Genomic DNA, 19,885 nt, shown 5'->3' with positions numbered 1-19,885 from the left:
CATATCATGGCTGGATGCTCAATTTCTACTAAGCTTTCTGAACTATTAAAATATTTAACACAGCTTGAAGAATTGCATTGCTAACTCTCTAGACCGAGTGGAAAGCACAACATGATGCCAAAAGCCATCACTCCCTCACGAGCCCTCCCCACACCCAGTGACTCTGCAGCAGGGACACCCTCCTGTCACAGATCTGCTCACTCAAGGTCTTGATAACTGTTTCCATTTTAAGGAATTTTGTAAGCCAGTTCTTAAGTCTTGGTACTTGAAACTGGCCATGATGGAAGTTCACACATTTCCACACCATGGTCATCAGCAACCACTTCAAAGCAGCATGTCACTACACACAGTCACTCCTGGTGTGTGCAGCAGCCTCATCACGTGGGGTCCCAAAGGCACCTTCCATGCCCTGTTCCTAAGCTGATGCTTTAAATCTTCCCTTACAGGTAAGTGAACTGTTCACAGATAAATATATCGGTTTTGTACACAGGCCCATGTTAAGCTTCCAGCATGAGGATTAACACTTTTTGCCTTACTAGGCAGCAAGGTCAGAAAGACAAACACCACACCACTAGCCCAAAGAGGAAGATTTCAAAGGCATTCCCTCACCTAGCTCTAAGGGCACATCTCCCACAGAAAGCATAGACCCCGTCCGACCAGCTCAGGAAGAAGCAAACACTATCTCGTGAGCTAATACCTGCGCGGCTTCTGGCCGGGCTAACAGGGTCTCCCTCAGCACCCTGTTCAGACTCTGAATGGGGGACTCCTCACTCGCGGTGGCACCTGTCGGCCTTGGCAAAGAGTCCGGCTGCTCCTCCTCATCGCCCTCCACCAGGGATGACCGGCAGGGTTCGCTCAGGACAGCTTCAAATTTCTTCATGAATTTAAAGAGGGTTCTGGCCCCCAGGTAATGGGAGATAAGGGCAGGAAAAAGTAAAAATAGAAAAGGGAGGAAATATGTAAATGACATAATGCATACACAGGCAACTTAATAACTTGTACCTCTAGTATACAACAAGTGTCCTAGAAACTCAAAATCTTTTGGGTTTTTTTTTTTAAAGGAAAAAGCATGGCAGGTATTCTAATCTCAGCTTAAGCCAGGAATGGTGGGATCACTTGGCTGAAGGTGAGCAGGTGGTGGAGGACTCGATCTTCAGCAGCACACAGCCCACTCTGCCTCCAGACACATCAGTTCCTCCCGCAGTGAGACTGCTTTGGGTGGGAGGGGCCGGTGCTGTGCAGCCAGCAGAACAGTCTAGTGTTTTTTCAGCAAGTTTAAGGTAGCACAAGTCAGGCCTTTGTAACAATGTAGTCATGCTCTCTACCATTCAAAAATTCTGAGTTTTGGCCACTCCCTGTTTTAAAAGATGAATTACCTGTGTGTCTTTTCCACAGACTGCTTAATAGACCAGAAGCTGACATCATTCCACTTGGATATCTTAACAAATTCCTGTAAGATAAATGAAGCTCAAGGAAGGGCTTTACAAAGGTGGTGTCATTCTATTTCTTTCTAGATCACCTGTGTGATGACCAGAGCTCTCTTCATCCCTAACCCAGGACGGCGTGTCAGTGAGCAAGTAAAACAAGTCTAATAAAGGGACATGTGTTTGTCTCAAAGCGATGGAAAAAAGTACTGCTACAATCAGTATGTCGCTGTGTACTCTAGCATAAACCGGCGCTGGTTCCACAACCACTGAAAGTATCAAATCTAGGATTCTCATTACCCGCCAGCACCGCCACAGCCCACAGGCCAACACCAGGTTGGCGCTCCTCTGAGTGGAAGAGGGAGCTACCCACTGGCTGCGACTGGGGAGTGGGCCCTAACAGTCCCCTAGGTGCCTCTGATGGGTGCCACTCACACATGTGGCCAGGGCACCCATGGAGCCAGTGCCACAGAACGCAAGGCCTGCCGTCCTGCTTGGCTGGTGCTGTGCTCCCCTCTGTTCCTCAGAGCTCCTGTTTCACTGTTAATCGGATTAAAACCAGAACTGAAAAACAATTTGCTGCTTTTGTTCTCCCAAGAGTGATTATGACTGCCGTTCATCTTACTTTAAGCTCTTTTTCCAGGGGGGAACGAAGTTCCACAATTTTGGCCTGGACCCCGTTGAAGAATTGCTTGTAATAATGGTATAAGTTCCACAGAACACTGCAAAGTGCATCTGGAAGAAAGGAAAACGAAATGAAAACACCACACGTGCTGCCGGTTCTCCCTCGGGGCTGCACACTCCCTCATTACTCTCTGGGCCAAGACATCACAGCAGAGCACCCACAGATTATGTAACAGCTCGTTGGGGAGCCAGGCTTAGTGGTGCCCAGAGATGCAGGCTGCCAACACTACCCCTATTTTTTTCATTTCAGTCTGCAGTGGATATTTTCTTCAGTCGCACTTTCGTTCTTAAAGAAGGCATACTCAGATGTTCTACCAAACTCACAATTTCCAACTCTTTCTCAGAATCTTACTGTAAAGTCAGCAGAAACTAAGCCTGTCTTAAAAGATGGCATAATAAGAGCTCACCTTGACTACTCATTCACGTAAATCTATACCTCACAGTGACACTTTTATCTAAACTGCTATGGTCAGGGATGGTAACTGACAGTAGAAGTTTTATGTGCAGTTGCTTGATATGTGGCAGTGCTCTCCTGAGATCAAAGAACCTAATTATAGCCTGGATCAAGCAGAAGCTTAGCAGGACATATGCACCGTCTAGACAGACAGACGTGCTGCCTCAACATGCCAGCTCCTAGGACCTGCATCTGTTGATTTACCGCTGCCACAGTTCACTAGCCAGGGATTCAATTATAACCAGTCTGCACTTGATTTCAGTGTTTTCCTCTTTATCTTACCTGAAGCACATTATAGTAAAAGACAACTGAAAGCATCTTGTTTAAAACCTGGTATGCAATAAGACACCTGTCTCACGAATTCAAAGCCTAACCATTTTAACAGCATAGGGTAAAATTAAAGAAAAGAAATTTTATACACGCATATGTATATTCTTACCTTTTCCTTCGACTTGTGGCATCAGCAAGACATGACAATGGAAAACCAGTAGCATCTGAAGTCGTATGTGGAACTCCCCCAGTGAGGATCCTTCAACAAAGGCTTGTAATGTGCTGACCAGCAACATCAGGGTCATCTGTTTGTCGTCTTTAGAGATTCAAAGAGGAAAACACACGTGTGTCTGCAACCATCACTCAGTGTCATACTGCACACAGTCTACTATGAGATCCTCGAGGGACACCAATTAACGTGAAGTTTGGAGCAAGGACCCACAGCTACATTTCAAGCTGGTTTAAAAATGGCAGCTGCACTAGCAGTATATGTGAAATGCACTCATGCAAACGAGGAAACTGAATTATGAGGCCCTCGTTCTAAGCATGAGGTGAAACCCTTTTAACTCAAGCATTGTAACTACTACCTACCAAGACAGAAACTTCCTCTCTGACTTGTCTCATGGACACAGAGGATAAGGAAATCTTATCTTACAACTAGCTCTCTGGACTCTGGATAAGTCACTTTAGCCTCTCTGACTGTCATCATTATTCTCAGTAAGAAAAGAACTACCCAGCTTTTTCGGCTGACCTCTTGGGAATACCAACACGTCCTGTGTGAAAGCAGTGGGTAGAGGACAAGGGAGCAGTAAATTCCAGACTCTGCAGCACTTCAAGCTTAGCCTGGACCCTCTACATAAGCAGGGAACTCACGGTCAGGTGTTACCTTCCTGTTCCTCTGTTTGTTCCTGCATGTGCTTCTCCAGCATCTGGTAGATGGAGAACCAATGCTTGGTGGATTTCTCAGTGTGGCGCTTCATGGTATTATCCAAACTCATGGACCAACAGCTGAAATGTGGGAGAGGCCAAGGAGGCATGTAAGGAAACCCATTCAAATATGTGAAACCTCGGAGGCAGGAGCTAAACATTCACAATTCTCTCCTCCTAAATGAAGATGGAGAAGCTGCCAGTCTGCTGCCTCAGAATGCATGCTGTTGTCTGGTCTCCAGCTGACACATAACATCAACTCTGAAGAAACAACCCATCCAAAGACCAGGTCCCTACAATGTAAGTTCAGGAGGGGGAGTGACAAATGATCACTCACTTCAGTTCCAGTTTACGCCAACGGATGATCAACTGACTGACCAAATCAAGATGTTTCCGCAGAGACAGGGCTCGACTTGCATTCTCCTCCCAATCCTGACGAGACACAGAAGAAATTCACTACAGCATTATTCAGTCCCCTAATCACCTCCTCCCTCAGGAACATCCTTGATTTTTCTTAAGCAGAGACCACTGGAACCTTAAACAACTTGTATACTGATGTACCAGGTGGTGCTAGTGATAAAGAACCCACCTGCCAGTGCAGGAGACTTAAGAGACATGGGTTTGATCCCTGGATCAGGAAGATCCCTTGGAGGAGGAAATGGCAGCCCACTCCAGTTGTCTTGCCTGGGAAATTCCATGGACAGAGGAGCTTTGTGGGCTTCAGTCCATAGGGTCACATAGTCGGACATGACTGAAGCCACTTCGCATGCATGCACGCACCAATGTATGACCATCCTGACTAACCTCCAGCTGAGCAAACAGCACAGGATTTGGGAGACCTGAGTCTGAATCTCTGTATTGTTAGTCACGTGACCCCCTTAAGGTCCAGAACCCTAATCTGAAAATCAGGGGAGCACCAGCCACTTCAGAGGCTATGAGAGGACTGGGGGGGTGAAGAGTGCAAACACCCAGCCACTCTGAAGGCCAACTCAAACAATAAGAGAATCTCTTCAGTTGATGACAAACTAAAATGAGGACTAGAGAGAGAATCCCCTTACCTGTGCCTTTGCCAGAAGGATCTCTAAGCCATTCAGGAACTTTGAGATGGGACTGGAAAGTGGGAAACTACAGATTCGGTCCATTACAACCAGCAGCTGCAGTGGGGAGAGAAAAAGATCTGGGCATGCTCACGGGACTATCAACTGCCCACAATCACAGGGTACTGAAGACGGGCCTGTTTCACGCAAAGGCCCTGCTTCACAGGCACTCATGAATGCTGTGGGTAAAACTCCAGGGCTGCGCATCCTGCCCAAGATAAACACTTTCTCTGTTGTATTACTCTGGAAGTGAGACGAGTTTGATAAGGTAATTGCTATTATTACTCTGTTATAAGTTATTACAGAATTAGCTGAAGATCACAGAACAAGGGTCTGAGTTAAAACTACCAAGCTTGAAAGAGCCAGACCCTTGTTTACATAAGGATGTGTCTGAATAAAGAGCAACACAGCAGCATTTCATATGTGGATGGCAAACCCTGAGCGACAGATAAAGTAAGTGGAACCTCAAACACCATTCACAAGCAGCATTACAAACGTGAATATTCATCCTACAGGAAATAGTGCCTCCTTGAACCATGTTCTGTAAAACCTCTGTCACCACTGTGCAAGTCAATGCACCTGGGACAATGAGAAGCCACCTCCCCACCACCACCCTACCTGCTCAAGCGCTGGGTGCTCAGGCCAATCCTGCAGCAGCTGGTGAACAGCCTCTGAGAAGCCTTGAAGCACAGGCTGGCAGTGCCGAGCTTCTGGGATGTTGGGGTGATGGTAGAAGTCATAGGGTCCGTCAGGCTTCACCATCAGGTCTGAGGTTGCTTCCCCAAAGAGAGTGTTATGGGACAGGGTGCAGGCCAGAAGTTGGCTGCCCAAGAGCTGGTCATTCAGCTCAACTCCTGTGAAGTTATTAACAAGATCACAGTAAAGTCGGTGTTAAGTTACAAAGATGTTGGAAACACACACAGAAACAAAGAATGACTGGGACTGAATGAAGCAGATGTTGCAATGCCATTCACCCGCAAAGCAACACAAGCCCAGGAGACTGTGACTCTGATATTAAGTGGTCACCAAAACCTGCCAAGTTTCAGGATACACAGATCCTGCCTCCACATAATCAAAGAGGGTGCAGTTTGGTTTGAAGGATTCAAATTCCCAGTTTTGGGGGCTCTTCTTGGCAGAAATGAAAGCTTCTTTCCTACTTAAACCATGGTGTTTTGTTTTCATGAGATACAGAGGCAGAATGAAAGCTTCCTTCCTAATTGCATGGAGCAAATCATGAGGTTATGTAGGAAACTGCATCAAACCATACCCTGTGAAATTAATTTCTGAGTTCCCGGGCTACTCCCAGAAATACATGATTTCATTAGAAAAGCACCAAAGCTGTTAGAGGGAAATTAGAAATAATGTGGAGAAACAAGACCATTAAAACTTATAGCGTATCCTTACTTTCTTAATCCCTTTAACCCAAAGTATTCAAAGGATGAGCATGGTTATGGCAGAATTTTACATCGATTTTGGAATTAGCTTTAAGTCCCTTAAGTTAAGGAAATGCCATCAATTCGAACTTAGCAAAAACAGGGAGGTAGCAGTTTTAATTGTTCCAGAAGCAGCAATCACATTGACTCATTCTGATTTCCCAAGAGCTAAAGAGAAGTAAACCACCATACCCATCAGGGGGTAGAAGTGTGTCACGAGAGATGCCCCCGTCTGGTAGCAGGACAGAAACAGGCTGAGGTAATGCTCTGCCCCGTGGGGCGGCGGACTCTGCTGGTACCAGAGGGACCGGGCGAAGCCGAGGCACAGCTGCTGGTGGATGCGCATCACAGCCTGCATGGAGCTCTGTGACAGGACGGTGGGGCCAGGGGTGGCCTCCTCTTCTTGCCCACCTGAAGGTCCCTTCTCCTCTAATGTGGGTTCTACCAAAATATCTGCGAAGTCCTGTAAATAACATTAGAGCAATTGAACTTGTGAAAATCAAAATCCAGTTCTGATCAGACTAAAAGCAATGGGGAGGGATGGAGTGTGAATGATCAAGAAGATGAAGTAGCAAATTATGTGCATTAAGAAGTTATTTTAAAAATTACAAAATCGTTCAAAGGGAATGTAACAGCAGCTAACCAAGTGTTGCAGCCAGTTATAGAGTAAATCCTAAGAGTTCTCATCACAAGGAAAAAAATTTTATTTTATTTTATATCTATATGAGTGATGGGTGTTCACTATACTTATTGTGGTAATCATTGCATGGCAGATAGAAGTCAGATCATTATGCTCAGCACCTTAAACTCAAACAGTGCTGTGTGTTAATTATATCTCAGTAAAACTGGAAGGGAAAAAAAAACCCCAACCATTCACAGGTGAGGTGTGTGGCACCAGGGGAGCACACTGCCCACCTTCTCGTGCAGTGGGAACTGGCTCCTGAAGGCCCGCTCTTCCTCCTCCTCCTCACTCAGGGCTGTCCTGGGGGTCCTGCCCCGGTATCTGTACAAGCTGCTTTCCTGCTCCGCCTTCTCCTGGGCTATGCGTTCCTGCTCATCCCACTCATTGATGATTTCCTGAAAAATCACACATTCCAGCAGAACCTTATTTACCTTTGCTCAGGCACTTATAGTGAACAAAGGCAGGATTTGTTATCTCTTCATTTCTTGTGAAAACAAAACACCAGGGTTCAAAAACAAATAAATGACAACATCCAAGAAACTAAATTCCATGTAGCAGAGAGTAAATGGGCTGTTTTCAAACTATGTATCTGCAGCAAACTGATTTTCCTAAATTCTCCCTTGCTGTATTGTTACAATTTTGCAGGTGAAAATCTGCAGGACTGGGGACCTGCTGAGAGGAGTGGGTGGTGCTCTGTATTAGGGGTCAGCAAAGTGGGCGTGTGATGCAGACTGCACTTGCCAGCACCTCAGGGAGATGGAGGGCCCATGGATTGGGGAAAGAGAAAATAGACTGGGGACTGGGTGTTCTTGGGGAACCAATCAGGCAAAACGGCCACACCTTACCAGACATTTCCTAAATCCCCTACTACCTCTGCTGCTGCTGCTGCTGCTAAGTCGCTTCAGTCATGTCCGACTCTGTGCGATCCCAGAGACGGCAGCCCCCCAGGCTCCCCCATCCCTGAGATTCTCCAGGCAAGAACACTGGAGTGGGTTGCCATAAAGCCCTTTAAGTATTGAGGAGGACTGAGGACATGAGCATCCTCCATTCAGGAAGACAGTTTGTATCAAAAGTCTAAGCAAGCAGTTAAGCTTTGTCTCAGCAATTCTGCTTTCTTGAAATTTTACCCAAAAATCTTGCTTTAAGACTTTTCTTAGAATGGCACTGGTTTGGGTTTTTTCCTCTTCTAAATTAGCAAAAAGACTTCACATACAAATGTAAATATTTAGTGATAGGAATATACCAATGTGCTAACAGTTCATATGGTTCATATGGCTTTAAGTGGTAGAATCTAACAATTTAGCTTATACTTATTCTTTTAACTGTCTACAATCAGAACAAATTGCTTTTGTTGGTAAGGGAGAAAAGCAGAAGTTATTTTCTTAATGTTAATAAAAGTTGATATCATTACATGGCAAAACCCATTGTAAACAAATTCAACACCAACAAACTAGGAGAGACCATCTGCAACGTGCATCAGGCACAAAGGACTGACATCACTAATAATTTCTTTTGATCTCTTAAAAACTAACAAAGGCCCCTAAACCTGACAATTAAATGTGAAAGAGTAAGAAACAGCTACTTGATCCCCACTCTCTAACCACACGATCTCATCTATGTCAGGCACAGCAAGTGTCCTGCAGGCACCCTGCTTGTGTCCCCGGCAGCCTGCTGGGGCTCACCTGACATGCATGTCTGAAGAGCTGCAGGGTCCGCTGGTCCAGCTCTCCCTTGCACAGCACGTGGGAGCGCAGGTATAGGAGGGCGTTCAGCAGCAGCTGTTCTCGGCTTGCACAGGGGCTCTGACCCTTCTCTTCCAGCTCCCGTCCTCCCGAGCGCTTGAGCATCAGCTTGCTGAGGCCACGCAGCACCTCCTCCGACTTCACAGAGCACAGAGCGTCTGCGTGGGCATAGTAGGTAGGGAAGGCAGGGCCCACCGATGGGAAAGACAGCAGGGATGTGGCCAGGGACCCCAGCCTGTCTGCGCCAGCCAGGCCACCCTGGAGTGAGGCATGGACCTCGCCCGCCACCAGCCGCATGCCGTGCTGCAGCTGCAGGATGGAGGCCTGCAGCGGGGCCGTCGCGTCTGGGTACAGGGCAAACTCCTCGGCCAGCCGCCTCCGGAACTGGTGGTGCGACTGCTGCCAGGAGGCCTCCTCCTTCAAAAGGTTCTGGGCCACCTGGGCGGCCCGAGGTCCATCCGAGCGCAGGGCCTGCAGGAGCCGCGTGAGCAGATCCTGAACGGCGGTGGCCTGGGCAATGCTGCTGACGTAATGATGGATTTCCTGCACCAGGGCCTCATATGTAGGCAGCGGGGGCCGGCAGGCCTGCTTCTTGGACAGGCTGCAGATTAAATTCTCCAGCTGATCAATTCTCTGGCGAAGCAACCTAAAGGCAAATCAACACCACATGCAAATTCCATCAGAGGCAAAATAACAAATCTAGACTGAGCTCTTAGGAAACAGAAGGAAAGCATTTCAGCTTCTGAGGCATACAATGATGATATCCTGACAATTACAATGAGAACGGATTATACATCTACAGCATTTACCGTGTATAACCCATGTAGTCAAGCACTTTGGATGTACATCTCATTGAAGCAGGCACTATTATCCTGCTTTTACAGACAGGGCACTGAGGTGTAAGGCATTGAGTGGTCTACCCAAGGTGTGAAGCTGGTGGAACTCAGAACCCACTCAATAGTACCTCCTAAGGTAACAGATCCCCTGGTGCCCGTCATCGCACCCAACTCCTTCCACACTGAGAAGTTCTGCTCTCAACTCTCCTGGCTCCATATAAGTCCTCCCCCTGCTTTCACAGGGTGTATTTTTCCTGATTGTAACTGTGGCTTTGGGATCTACTTGCTAACAGAGCTCACAGATGTAGATCATAACCTCAGGTTAACACTGCAATTACACTTTAAAAAGAAGATTCTAGCTGATAATCCCAAGTTCAAATAATCATCACTTTACAGTGTTACCTGATGTGAGGGTGAGAATGACTGAGGATGACTTCATTTTCCAGGTCTCTTCCAGTCTGCAGCTGGAATGAGAGGCTCCGGGTCTTCCACTCACACTGTAGCTGGTGTAACTAGCAGAAAAGGAGAGACTGGTTTGCTGCGCCCAGCTAGGACCAGGCCTGAGACACACAGCCCTGAGGGAGGGTTGCTCCCTGGATGGAAGGAACCTGGGTTCCTGAATGACCCAACGGTTGGGGGGTGGGTTCTGCTCCACTAATCTGGACCACTCACCTCAGAGCTGTCAGGTGAAATGAAACTATCTTATTGATGCCAATGAACTACTGAGTCTGCTATAGCAGCCTGCCCTTCACCCCAACTAATTTAATTTTCCTTCCTCAAAATATAGGTCTAATATATTACTATTTAACATACTCAGTTCCTGAGTTTGGTTGGGAGTTCAAAGAGCAAGAAGTACATCACATTATCTGAATCTACCTAATTCTTGAGTTTTGGATAACAAACATCAACAGTTCAAAACCTAAGGTCTACTCATTGTTGTTGTTTAGTCACCAAGTTGTGTCAGACTTTTTTGTGACCCCCATGGACTGTAGGCCACCAGGCTCTTTTGTCCATGAGGATTCTCCAGACAAGAATACTGGAATGGGTTGCCATGCCCATCTCCAAGGGATCTTCCTAATTCAGGGATCGAACCCACATTTCCTGTGTCTCCTGCACTGGCAAGACAGATCCTTTACCACTGAGCCATCTGGGAAAGCCCTTAAGGAATACTATACCCATGCTAAGGAAGTTACTCAAATCCAAATATCCAAAACTTAATCTAGGTAGAGGGATCCAGATGGTGAGGGATACTATGAGTGTTTGGGAGAGCCTATCTATCGGTGGCATATAGCCAGCATGGTGGTTATATAACCCCTCGTGGTGCCTGACCCTACTCAGAGGAAACCACAGACAGGATAACACAGTCTACAGAACACACTCCTGGAACGTCACAGGGTAGCTTATGCACATCAGTCCCCTGTGCTCTGAGCATCCAGAGGGAGTGAAAGGAGTACCACGCTAAGCAAAGCCAGCGAGCCAGGATGCAGCCCACATTCCAACCCTCCCTCCTACCTCTTCCTTGGCATACTTGAGCTTGTACTCCCTCTTCACGGCGGGGTCGAAGCGCGCCTGGGGAAGCCAGGTCTGGATCTGGAGCAGGCCCAGGCTCACCCACAGGCTCCCACGGCGGGCTGGCTCGGGCAGGTCACGCTTGCCCTCCACCTCCCCGAACAAGTGGCGCAGAGAGGTAAGCAGGAGGCACAGCAGCTCCTTGGGCAGCGCCTCCTGCCTGGCCAGGTCCCCGAGAGTCTCACCCACGTGCTGGAAGGCCTGGCTGTCCCTGAGCAGCAGCTGCCTGCAGTTGTGCACATGCTCTTGCTGCCGGGGCTCGGGGAGCAGCTCTGCCAGGCCGGCCAGATGCCAGCACAGCACCAGGCCCTGGAGCTGGGAATCAGTGCGTCTGTGGGGACAAGGGAGCACTTACTGGGGTCTGCACTGCAGTCACCGGCATTTCTTTCTTACACTAGTGTTCGTTCTTCCAGAAAACAGCAAGGCGGACTACACTGCTCTCCAGACTACACCTGGAGATGAATTTCTAGTCTCAATCTGATATGTTTTTCTAGGCACCACCTGCTTGGTGACAATCCACTGACAGCTGGCAGAGGGGCTGGCCAGCTCATAGCAGTCTCTGCTATGGACTGAAAACCTGCTCATTCAGCCAAAAAACACCTTTCCTCCACCCACTGGAAATAGCCACCACCCAAGCAAGCTCTGACCGAGGTCCCCATGACACACTCTGGAGGAAAGATGGGAGCTGTACCGTCTACCCAGGTAGAGGGGATACCTGAACTCTGCCACCACCGGGACAGCCATGTTGGTCCAGAGCATCGAGCTGACATCCTGGAGCTGCTGGCACCTCTCGACCCACTCCCCCAGGGTGACATGCGAGGACGACAGGATGGGGAGGCCGCTCACATCCCAGGGACTTGCTCTACAGCTGCTGGTCACGATCTCAAAGCAGCATTTGGAGAACAGAGCTCTACTGAGACTTCCAGGACCCTGAGGGAGAGAGAGGAGTCAAGTTAACTTTTAGAAATTAACTAATGGCGTTTCAACAAGCAGCACTGGTGCACCTCAGGTTGTCAGGAACAGGTAACCGTAATCCTGAGACAGGACCAGACTGGCAGAGTGGGGTCGGGTGCAGTGGGCCCTTGAAGGATTCCATTCTCTATGAACGAAGAGCAGGGGTAGCTTTTGTCAAGCAAGAGAAAACCCCTCACACCTGGACATCAGCAAGACCACTTGTGCGGCAGGGCTGGGGGCACACTACAGAAAGCTGAGACTTGGAGGCAGGGGAAAGTGCTAGAAGACAAACAGATGAGCCAGGGACAAGCCTCTGCTTCCTGGACTGTTAATCTGGGACACAGGAATAGTGTTCATGACAACAGGTTAGGGGTGAGACCCACAGGAAAGCAAACCTCGACTGCATGCAACTCCTGGTGATCCATAGGCTTAACACTAAAGGCTTTGAGATGTCTCATACTAAAGCAATCAGTTTTGATATAGGAATGGAACAGAGCTGAGTCCTACATCCATGAAAACTTGTGGGAATAAACTACTGTGTCAGAAGTGGCATTTCAAATAAGATGGAAAGAATGAGCTAGGTGAAACTAGTGTTGTTAATACTGCTTTTGGATATATTTGTTTGTAGAAGATAAAAAAAGTACATTCCCTACCTCACAAAAGAAGACATTCTGATGAGACTGACATAAACATAAATATGAACAAATGGTTTTTAACTCTATGGGTAGTGAAGAAGGACTTATTTAAAAGCACATCAAAGCCAGAAAGTAGAAAGTGGCTGGTGTATTTGAAAACTATAAAACGTGTGCAATATAAGAAAACATCTTCAAACCGGTGAGAAAATAGAACACTAGAAATATATTTCCAACCATGTTAGGTGAAGGTTTAATATGGATAATATATAATGAGATCTTCATTAATAAAATGATGTTTAATGATTCTTTTTAAACAAAATGGGCAATAAACATGACTGGAAAATTCAGAAAAAGAAATAAAAACAAACAATATACATATATAAAGATGCTCTATCTCAACAAAAATCAAAGGAATACAAATTAAAACACGTTCTAAAGTGAATGACTGGTAATAATTCAAAGTACTAATGACACCGAGTGGGGTAAAGATATGGAAACACAGGACATGAGAAGTGATGCCTACTTCATGTCTTCCCTCTTCACCATCTCCTAGCAGAAAGAGTGAAAAACAAAACCTACTTCCCTAGATGTTCTGAGAACATATATAAATCTCTTTAAATGTGCAGACACTTTGGCCACGGGTTAAATCCCAAGTCTCATCACAATCCATGGAAATAGCAGACAAGTAGACAAAGGCTTATACAAGGGTAGCTGATGCAGGGGTGCTTGCTACAGGAAGCAAGAGGATAGGCAAGAAATTTCAGAGCTTATCAATAAGAAAGTGATAAAATGCTTTGCAGCACAGCAGGACAGTGGACTATCTTAGAAAGAATAAGCTGGGTGATAGGTGCAAATTTTCATGACATACTATGTGAACCAAGGAAGTAGCCTTGCTTTTGATTACACAAGAGAAATTTTTTCTATTGTCAAACATTTTTAAAATTTTCTGCCAACAAACCTTTAATGTGGGGTCCAGAAGAGATCTCGGCGTCTCCCTCTGCTGTTCACCAGGCAGAGGGTTCCACGTCAGCCAGTACTCTGGATGTGTGGTCACGGTGCTGCTCCAGAAAGATGTAAATGTGGAATTAAATAACTCAGACCACAAAGAGATCCTTTCTTCAGCAGTCATCTAGAGATAGAATTAACCAATAAGAGAGTATTCGAGAAAGATTCTATAAATCCAGTTATAAGGTCTCTGTCTTGTAACATCATCCAGAACTAACATGGATTTAAAGATTATTAATCCTAATGTTTCTGATTTTCTGCCACCCCAATCATCTTAGTCACATTATTTAACCTATTTATACTTGGATAAAACATGAGATCTGATTTTGTAAGAGTGCATGTGAAAATGTAATGAAAATAATCACATAATTATGTATCAAAATAAATGAATAAAACATTATCCAAAAAAATTTAAGGTTGTACTAATGAAATAATAGTAACTACAATTTACCATTATTCATATTCAACAAGTTACTCTCTATGGAAGAGTAAAAAACACTGATAATACATTTTTGAACAAATAAAATAAAAATTAGCAAATATTTTAGCCTTATTTAACTGGGAACCAAATGGAATGAAACTGTGATAAGAGCAGGAAAATGTCTAGAATATTACTGCAAAAAACATTCAAAGTTCTCCCCTTTGAAACTTAATTCAGAAAAGATTAGTTTTACAACATACAATTTTTAAGATTATTCTGCAATGTTCTGCAACCAGTGTGCTACAGAAAATCTAATCAGTTCACAGTGCAAAGGATTTTGACTTTGGTTTTTACCTTTTGATGGTGCACTAAGGACCAAAAGTCTCGAAGCTCTTGAGGAGCAACTGGTGTGTACTTAAGACAAAATGTGATGTGATGGCTTATCTCCTCATCTATTTGAGGCTGCTGGTGTTTGCTTGACCTGCTCAAGAAATAGAGAGGGGGAGAGAGTGAGCTGTAGGCTTTCCATGAACTATTAGAAAACTGCTATGGAAGGGGAGATGGAACACACACAAAATAGGTAAAGAATCAAGAATTTTTGGCTTTCCAAAGTGGCAAATGACCTCCCTCTGCTTCAGCAACTACTCCCCCTCAAGAAAAGGCTGTGCTTTGTTTTAAATGTAGAATATACAGAATAACCTTCCAAGAAAATAAGCTGCCCCAAAGGAAAAAACCCTGAAGGATGGCTCACCTTTTCAGACAAGCCTGTGTCATAAAATCAGCTGTGACTTTATACTGCCAAAGCATAGCCAGGTATTCCATCACAGGCCACAGCTGAACACTCCTGGTGAGCTGGATTAAGGAGCTAAAATCTGGCTGCGACAGGAAGGAAGCTTCACTGTGCTTCTTCTCCAGAAAACCAAGTGAAATTCCTCTGGCTTTTAGTTCTAAATGCTGAGCATTCACAAGATTCTTCAATGTATCTGGACAAAAAGATACACAGCAGTCAGTGCTCAGGCTCAGATTCCCAACAGCCAGTTATGTGACTATGAGCTTAACTTGAGTTCAACTTTACCTGAACTTGAGTTTCTCATGTGTTAAATAATACTATTAATACCTACACAATTACAATGATAGAATTAAATAATGTATGTAAAGTTTAACCTTATGCCTGACACTTATTTAGTGGTCGCTATAGTATACGGGGCGGGGGGCGGGAATAGAAGGAGAATATTTAAGGGAGAACTTCTTAAAACTTACTGACAAAGAAAAAGAAAAAAAACAACTTATTGGCTGCAGAGGACATGCTTAGAACCACTGTCAGCTAGCCACACACCTGAATCGACATCTTCCAGAATATTAGCTTGGAGGACCAAACCCCAGGCCCGGAGGAGACTTTTCTTTAATGTCCCTTCAGACGCAACCATTTGGAGCCGACTAATGTCTTCCTGCCATCCACTCTCCCCAAGAGCAGGCATCCACTCTCTGATGGTAAGAGCTTTGTTAAAGACCTTCAGTTGTGAAAAACACTCTACGACCAGCTCGTCCTAAAACAATAAAACCCAGGAGAGCCTATTACAGAGGAGAAAAGTGGTTCTCTTTAGAAGCCTATTCATGTCTGAAAAAGTTTTTATGTTTCCTCGATGCTTCTACAAACATAAAGTTGGTTTACTCCTGTTGCTCTAAGGATATTTTACAGTAAAAGTTAAAAGTCTGCTCAACCTTAAAAGTCTCAAGACTATGTAAAACAATAACACTTAACAAATCAGTAAATAGTGCTCACTGAACATTCAAAAATTTGCCGGCAGGGCTGAGTCTAGTTGAATGGCAGTGCCCACATTCAGAGCTTCAGAAGAGGTCAAACCTTTGTGTTTACTACATGCTTCCAAATTGTACCTTAAAAGGGAAGGGTCGTCCCAGGAACTTCTGCAACTTCTTTACACTTGCGAATCCACCAGTTGGGCTCTCTAAGCAATTCTGAATATGTTCTGAAACAGTCTGAACCTCTTTGTAGTATCTTCAGCAGAGGAGATAAAGGGGCAGAAGGGAGGTGAGTAAAAAGGGAAGTGCTGGATATTAAGGGGCACTGTATATACTTTATACTAGATCTACATTCACCGACAAGTCAAGGAGGGAGCAAACCAAAGTAAAGTAAGAAGAAACACATTTCCTTTCCAAACATCAATCCTGTAGATACTGGTGCTGTTTCTCTAAATATGAGTCTTACTTGTCTTCATGGTTCATCAGCAGTTGGGGGATCCGACAGACCAAATGTTTTAAAACCCAGCGCCAGTGAAGGGCGAGCAAGGCCAGGCCTGAGGCATCTACTTTTACTGTGTCGGCCACAGTCCAAAACCGGTCACGCCACCGCACAGAACCCAAGATCTAAAAACAAAGCAAATCAAGACTGCTCACAAACATCTCACAGTAAAGGACACAAAACACAGACATCAATCGTCCACCAATACGCAAGATATACATGTTAAAGATCTAGCATTTGCCTGGAATATTTTTAGGGATATTAAGGCAGTCAGAGAGGCAAAGATCTTTCGTTCTATTACTGGAAGTTCAGAGCTATTGGGGAAAATAGAATCACTGGGTCATGTGGTAAGTGTATATCCAATGTTACAAGAAATCACAACTTGCTTTACAAAGAAGCTGCACTATTTTGAATCCCAACCAGCAGTGTAGGTGGGTTTCAGTTTTTAACCTTAGTCATTCTGGTGAGTGGAACTGCACTGTGGTTTCAATTTACATCTTGATAACTAATGATACAGAAAATTTTCCAAGTTCTCAGTGGGTATTCATTATCTTCTGAGAAGCATCTACTCAAATTCTCTTGCTCCTTTTTAAAACTGGGCTATTACTTTGGTTTAAACAATTTATATACAATTTATAAACAATGTCTCCTAGTGTTTTCATTTTCTTAAAGCTGTCTATTAAGAACCATTTTTAATTTTGGCTAAATTGAATTCATCAATTTTTCTTTTTTGAAGAATGCCCTGAAATCTTTGCCTATCCTCAAGCTGTGAATATTTTCTATGTCTTCTTTTAGAGGTTTATTAACTTTAGCTTTTAGACATAGCTCTATAATCCATTTTGATGTTAACTTTTCTGACATAAGGCAGGGATAAAGGCTCATATTTATAATATCAATATCTAGTTTTTTCATCACCATTTGTTAAAGAGTTGTTTTTCTCATTAAATTAATTCACCATATATTAATATTTGAGGGTCTATTTCTGAATTCTTTTATTTCATTAGTCTATGTCTATCCTTATGACAATAACTACTGTTTTCATTAATGTAGTGTTGTAATGCAAAAATCAGGTACTCTGAGTTTCCAACATTGCTGTTCTTCTAATTATGTATTTTTATGGCAAAGTAGTCTCCAGATTAGCTATAATCTTTCCAGTTTCATGATGTCAAAGCTATTTTCATAATAATATCATATTATTTGTGCTCTTTACTATGGTGACATCTGCACTGATGGTACCAAAAAAAAAGGGCAGGGGCTGGGGTGGCAGACAAACTCTGATTGGGTATCTGGCAAACAGCGTGTAGAAAATGAATGAAGTCAATCTGTCAATTCAAAAAAAGCAAGATTGCCGAAAATAACACTCAAAACTTTTAAGCAAAGCTCAGAACTCCGAAAAACTAAGAGCTTGACAAATTCCCAATACTTAAAGATTTTCTGATGATGTCTGTGGTAATTTTTCAAGAGTATGACTTAATTTATATTGGAAAATGAAATGTGCCAACATTTGGAAGATCTGCTAACTCACTTAACAATACTTTCCAAATTACCAATGCACAAGCTGCAAATTTACACAAGGGTAACATGCAAGGATAAAGTCCATCCAAAGTGCATGCCAGGCCAGTGAATTTTAACACATGACAAGATCACTATTTTTTCAGATTCCACATAATAAGTAACCTTTACAAAACTATCACTTGTCAAGCTGTGGTACAGGATCAAAGGACATCCACAATTACATGGGAATGTTTATTAAACTAGCCTTCACTTTCTAAGCTCTTAACAACATGAAATAGAGGTCAACCTCTCTTCACGAACTTCAACCCATACAACATACCGTAAGAGAGCAAATCAGGGACAGGTGTGAGAAACCAGCTTTCATTCTGTTAAGCCAGACATGAAGAGATTTGTAGAAATGTAACATAGTTCCATTCTTAATTTTTGTTTTGGAAAATGGTTTTTTCATTAAAAATGTTAACATGAATTTGTTACTGGGTTTTTAAACAGACTAATAATTATTTTTTACATTATTACATCACATAATTTTTTACATTTCTCAGCGTTATTTCCTAATACAGTACATATACATGTAACCACATAAGCAAAAGTTCTTTGAGATTTGGGGATGGGGAGGAAGAGAGGGGGTCTTGAGACTAAAAAGTTTAAGACCTACAATTCTAATTTATCATAATTACTGGAATAATCTGGATTCACTCCCAGTTTAGTCCACATGTGACAATCATGTCTAAGAAGGCTTAAGTGAACTAAAATATAACTGTTAAAATTATGATTTTAACAACAAGTGGATGGACAAATAAGTTATACTATGTATACATTCAATGGACTATTGGCAATAAAAAGGAATCAACTGAGACACAAAACAATATGGATGTATCTCAAAATGATTTTAAATGAAAGTGGACAGATAAAAACAATATAAAATGCCAGAAATAGAAATATAAAAGCAATATAAAATGCTGTAGTAACAGAAAGCAGATCAATGGATATCTGCTAGAGGTGGAGGGCAGAAAAAAGGAAGAGAAAACAGAAGACGAAAGGTTTGAGGGTGATGGACGGGTTCAATGTCACGATTGTAGTAATGGCGTCACATGTATACACAGGTCAAAATATAAATTTGTACACTTTAAACACGTACGATTTATTATCTCAATTACACCCTGATGCAGCTTTAAAATATGTGTATCTATTTAAATTCACAAGAACAATTTCTCAAATAATATTGGACATATGACTATACTGAAGTTAGTTGTTCCCCTAAAAATCTTTCTGCCAAGAAATATGTCACTTAAAAGAAAAACAGGTACGTCTCCTCACCTCGTTAACACTGGCATCAGACACCATGCCCTGAGAGGACTGTACCCAGAGGAGGATTATCGCATCACAAAGCTCAAAGAAAGCAGCAAGATTGACCACGATTTCATGGGGCAGGCTGTGATAGCTCTCTGGATCTTAGAGTTGGTATAAATAAGAACATTCGATCAGTTTTAATTCTGTAGACATTTTCAAAAGCAGTCTAGAACTTAACATTACCCTCAGTATAAAGGTCAAGGTCAAAGTTGAAAGCAAATCTTTGCCTAGTAAGTTAGCAAGTTAGGCATGTATACGTAGAGATGTTCATGTCTCAAAATTTTTTTTTATTTTTACTTTTTTCAATTTTTTTAAAAAAGCATTTGTTTAAATACACAACAAATTCTAAGATATTACATATATGACCAGATGGATAGATAACAGGAAGATATGAGAAGATACAAATGAATCTCTACTATTAACAGCAGCTACTGCAGGAGTAAACTTTTTCTGTTTTTATGCTTCTACAGTTTGAATGTTTTCCAAGAAATACCATTATCTTTTCAATTGAAAAAAAAAAAAAGGAAGAATGAAGAAAATAACCCATAACCAAATGCTTATGAGCTCTTACTTTTCAGCCAAGAGACCAGGTCTCAAGCTCTGGCTCTGCTACTTGTTAGAGATGTG

General features: G+C 43.5%; 1 protein-coding gene across 1 annotated transcript in view; it reads right to left on the bottom strand.

Annotated features, from left to right (window-relative positions):
• MDN1 (midasin AAA ATPase 1) overlaps positions 1-19,885 on the bottom strand; it is a 142,331-nt gene that overhangs the window by 35,029 nt on the left and 87,417 nt on the right. Inside the window, exons 53-73 of the mRNA XM_040238799.1 lie at positions 19,226-19,359; positions 16,361-16,518; positions 16,030-16,150; positions 15,470-15,680; positions 14,885-15,116; positions 14,488-14,614; positions 13,666-13,836; positions 11,834-12,048; positions 11,062-11,449; positions 9,952-10,061; positions 8,654-9,359; positions 7,205-7,366; positions 6,482-6,752; positions 5,475-5,710; positions 4,818-4,913; positions 4,097-4,191; positions 3,719-3,840; positions 3,002-3,148; positions 2,050-2,159; positions 1,377-1,450; positions 698-896 (exon numbers count right to left, since the gene is read on the bottom strand). Of these exons, the coding sequence (XP_040094733.1) occupies positions 698-896; positions 1,377-1,450; positions 2,050-2,159; positions 3,002-3,148; positions 3,719-3,840; positions 4,097-4,191; positions 4,818-4,913; positions 5,475-5,710; positions 6,482-6,752; positions 7,205-7,366; positions 8,654-9,359; positions 9,952-10,061; positions 11,062-11,449; positions 11,834-12,048; positions 13,666-13,836; positions 14,488-14,614; positions 14,885-15,116; positions 15,470-15,680; positions 16,030-16,150; positions 16,361-16,518; positions 19,226-19,359 (4,085 nt within the window). The remainder of the gene's footprint in view (positions 1-697; positions 897-1,376; positions 1,451-2,049; positions 2,160-3,001; positions 3,149-3,718; positions 3,841-4,096; positions 4,192-4,817; positions 4,914-5,474; positions 5,711-6,481; positions 6,753-7,204; positions 7,367-8,653; positions 9,360-9,951; positions 10,062-11,061; positions 11,450-11,833; positions 12,049-13,665; positions 13,837-14,487; positions 14,615-14,884; positions 15,117-15,469; positions 15,681-16,029; positions 16,151-16,360; positions 16,519-19,225; positions 19,360-19,885) is intronic.

The sequence above is a fragment of the Oryx dammah genome, unplaced genomic scaffold (assembly GCF_014754425.2).
Source record: "Oryx dammah isolate SB20612 unplaced genomic scaffold, SCBI_Odam_1.1 HiC_scaffold_4, whole genome shotgun sequence".
Lineage (NCBI taxonomy): Eukaryota > Metazoa > Chordata > Mammalia > Artiodactyla > Bovidae > Oryx > Oryx dammah.
Note: the sequence above shows the minus strand (reverse complement) of the source record. Positions and strands in the feature narration are given on the sequence as shown.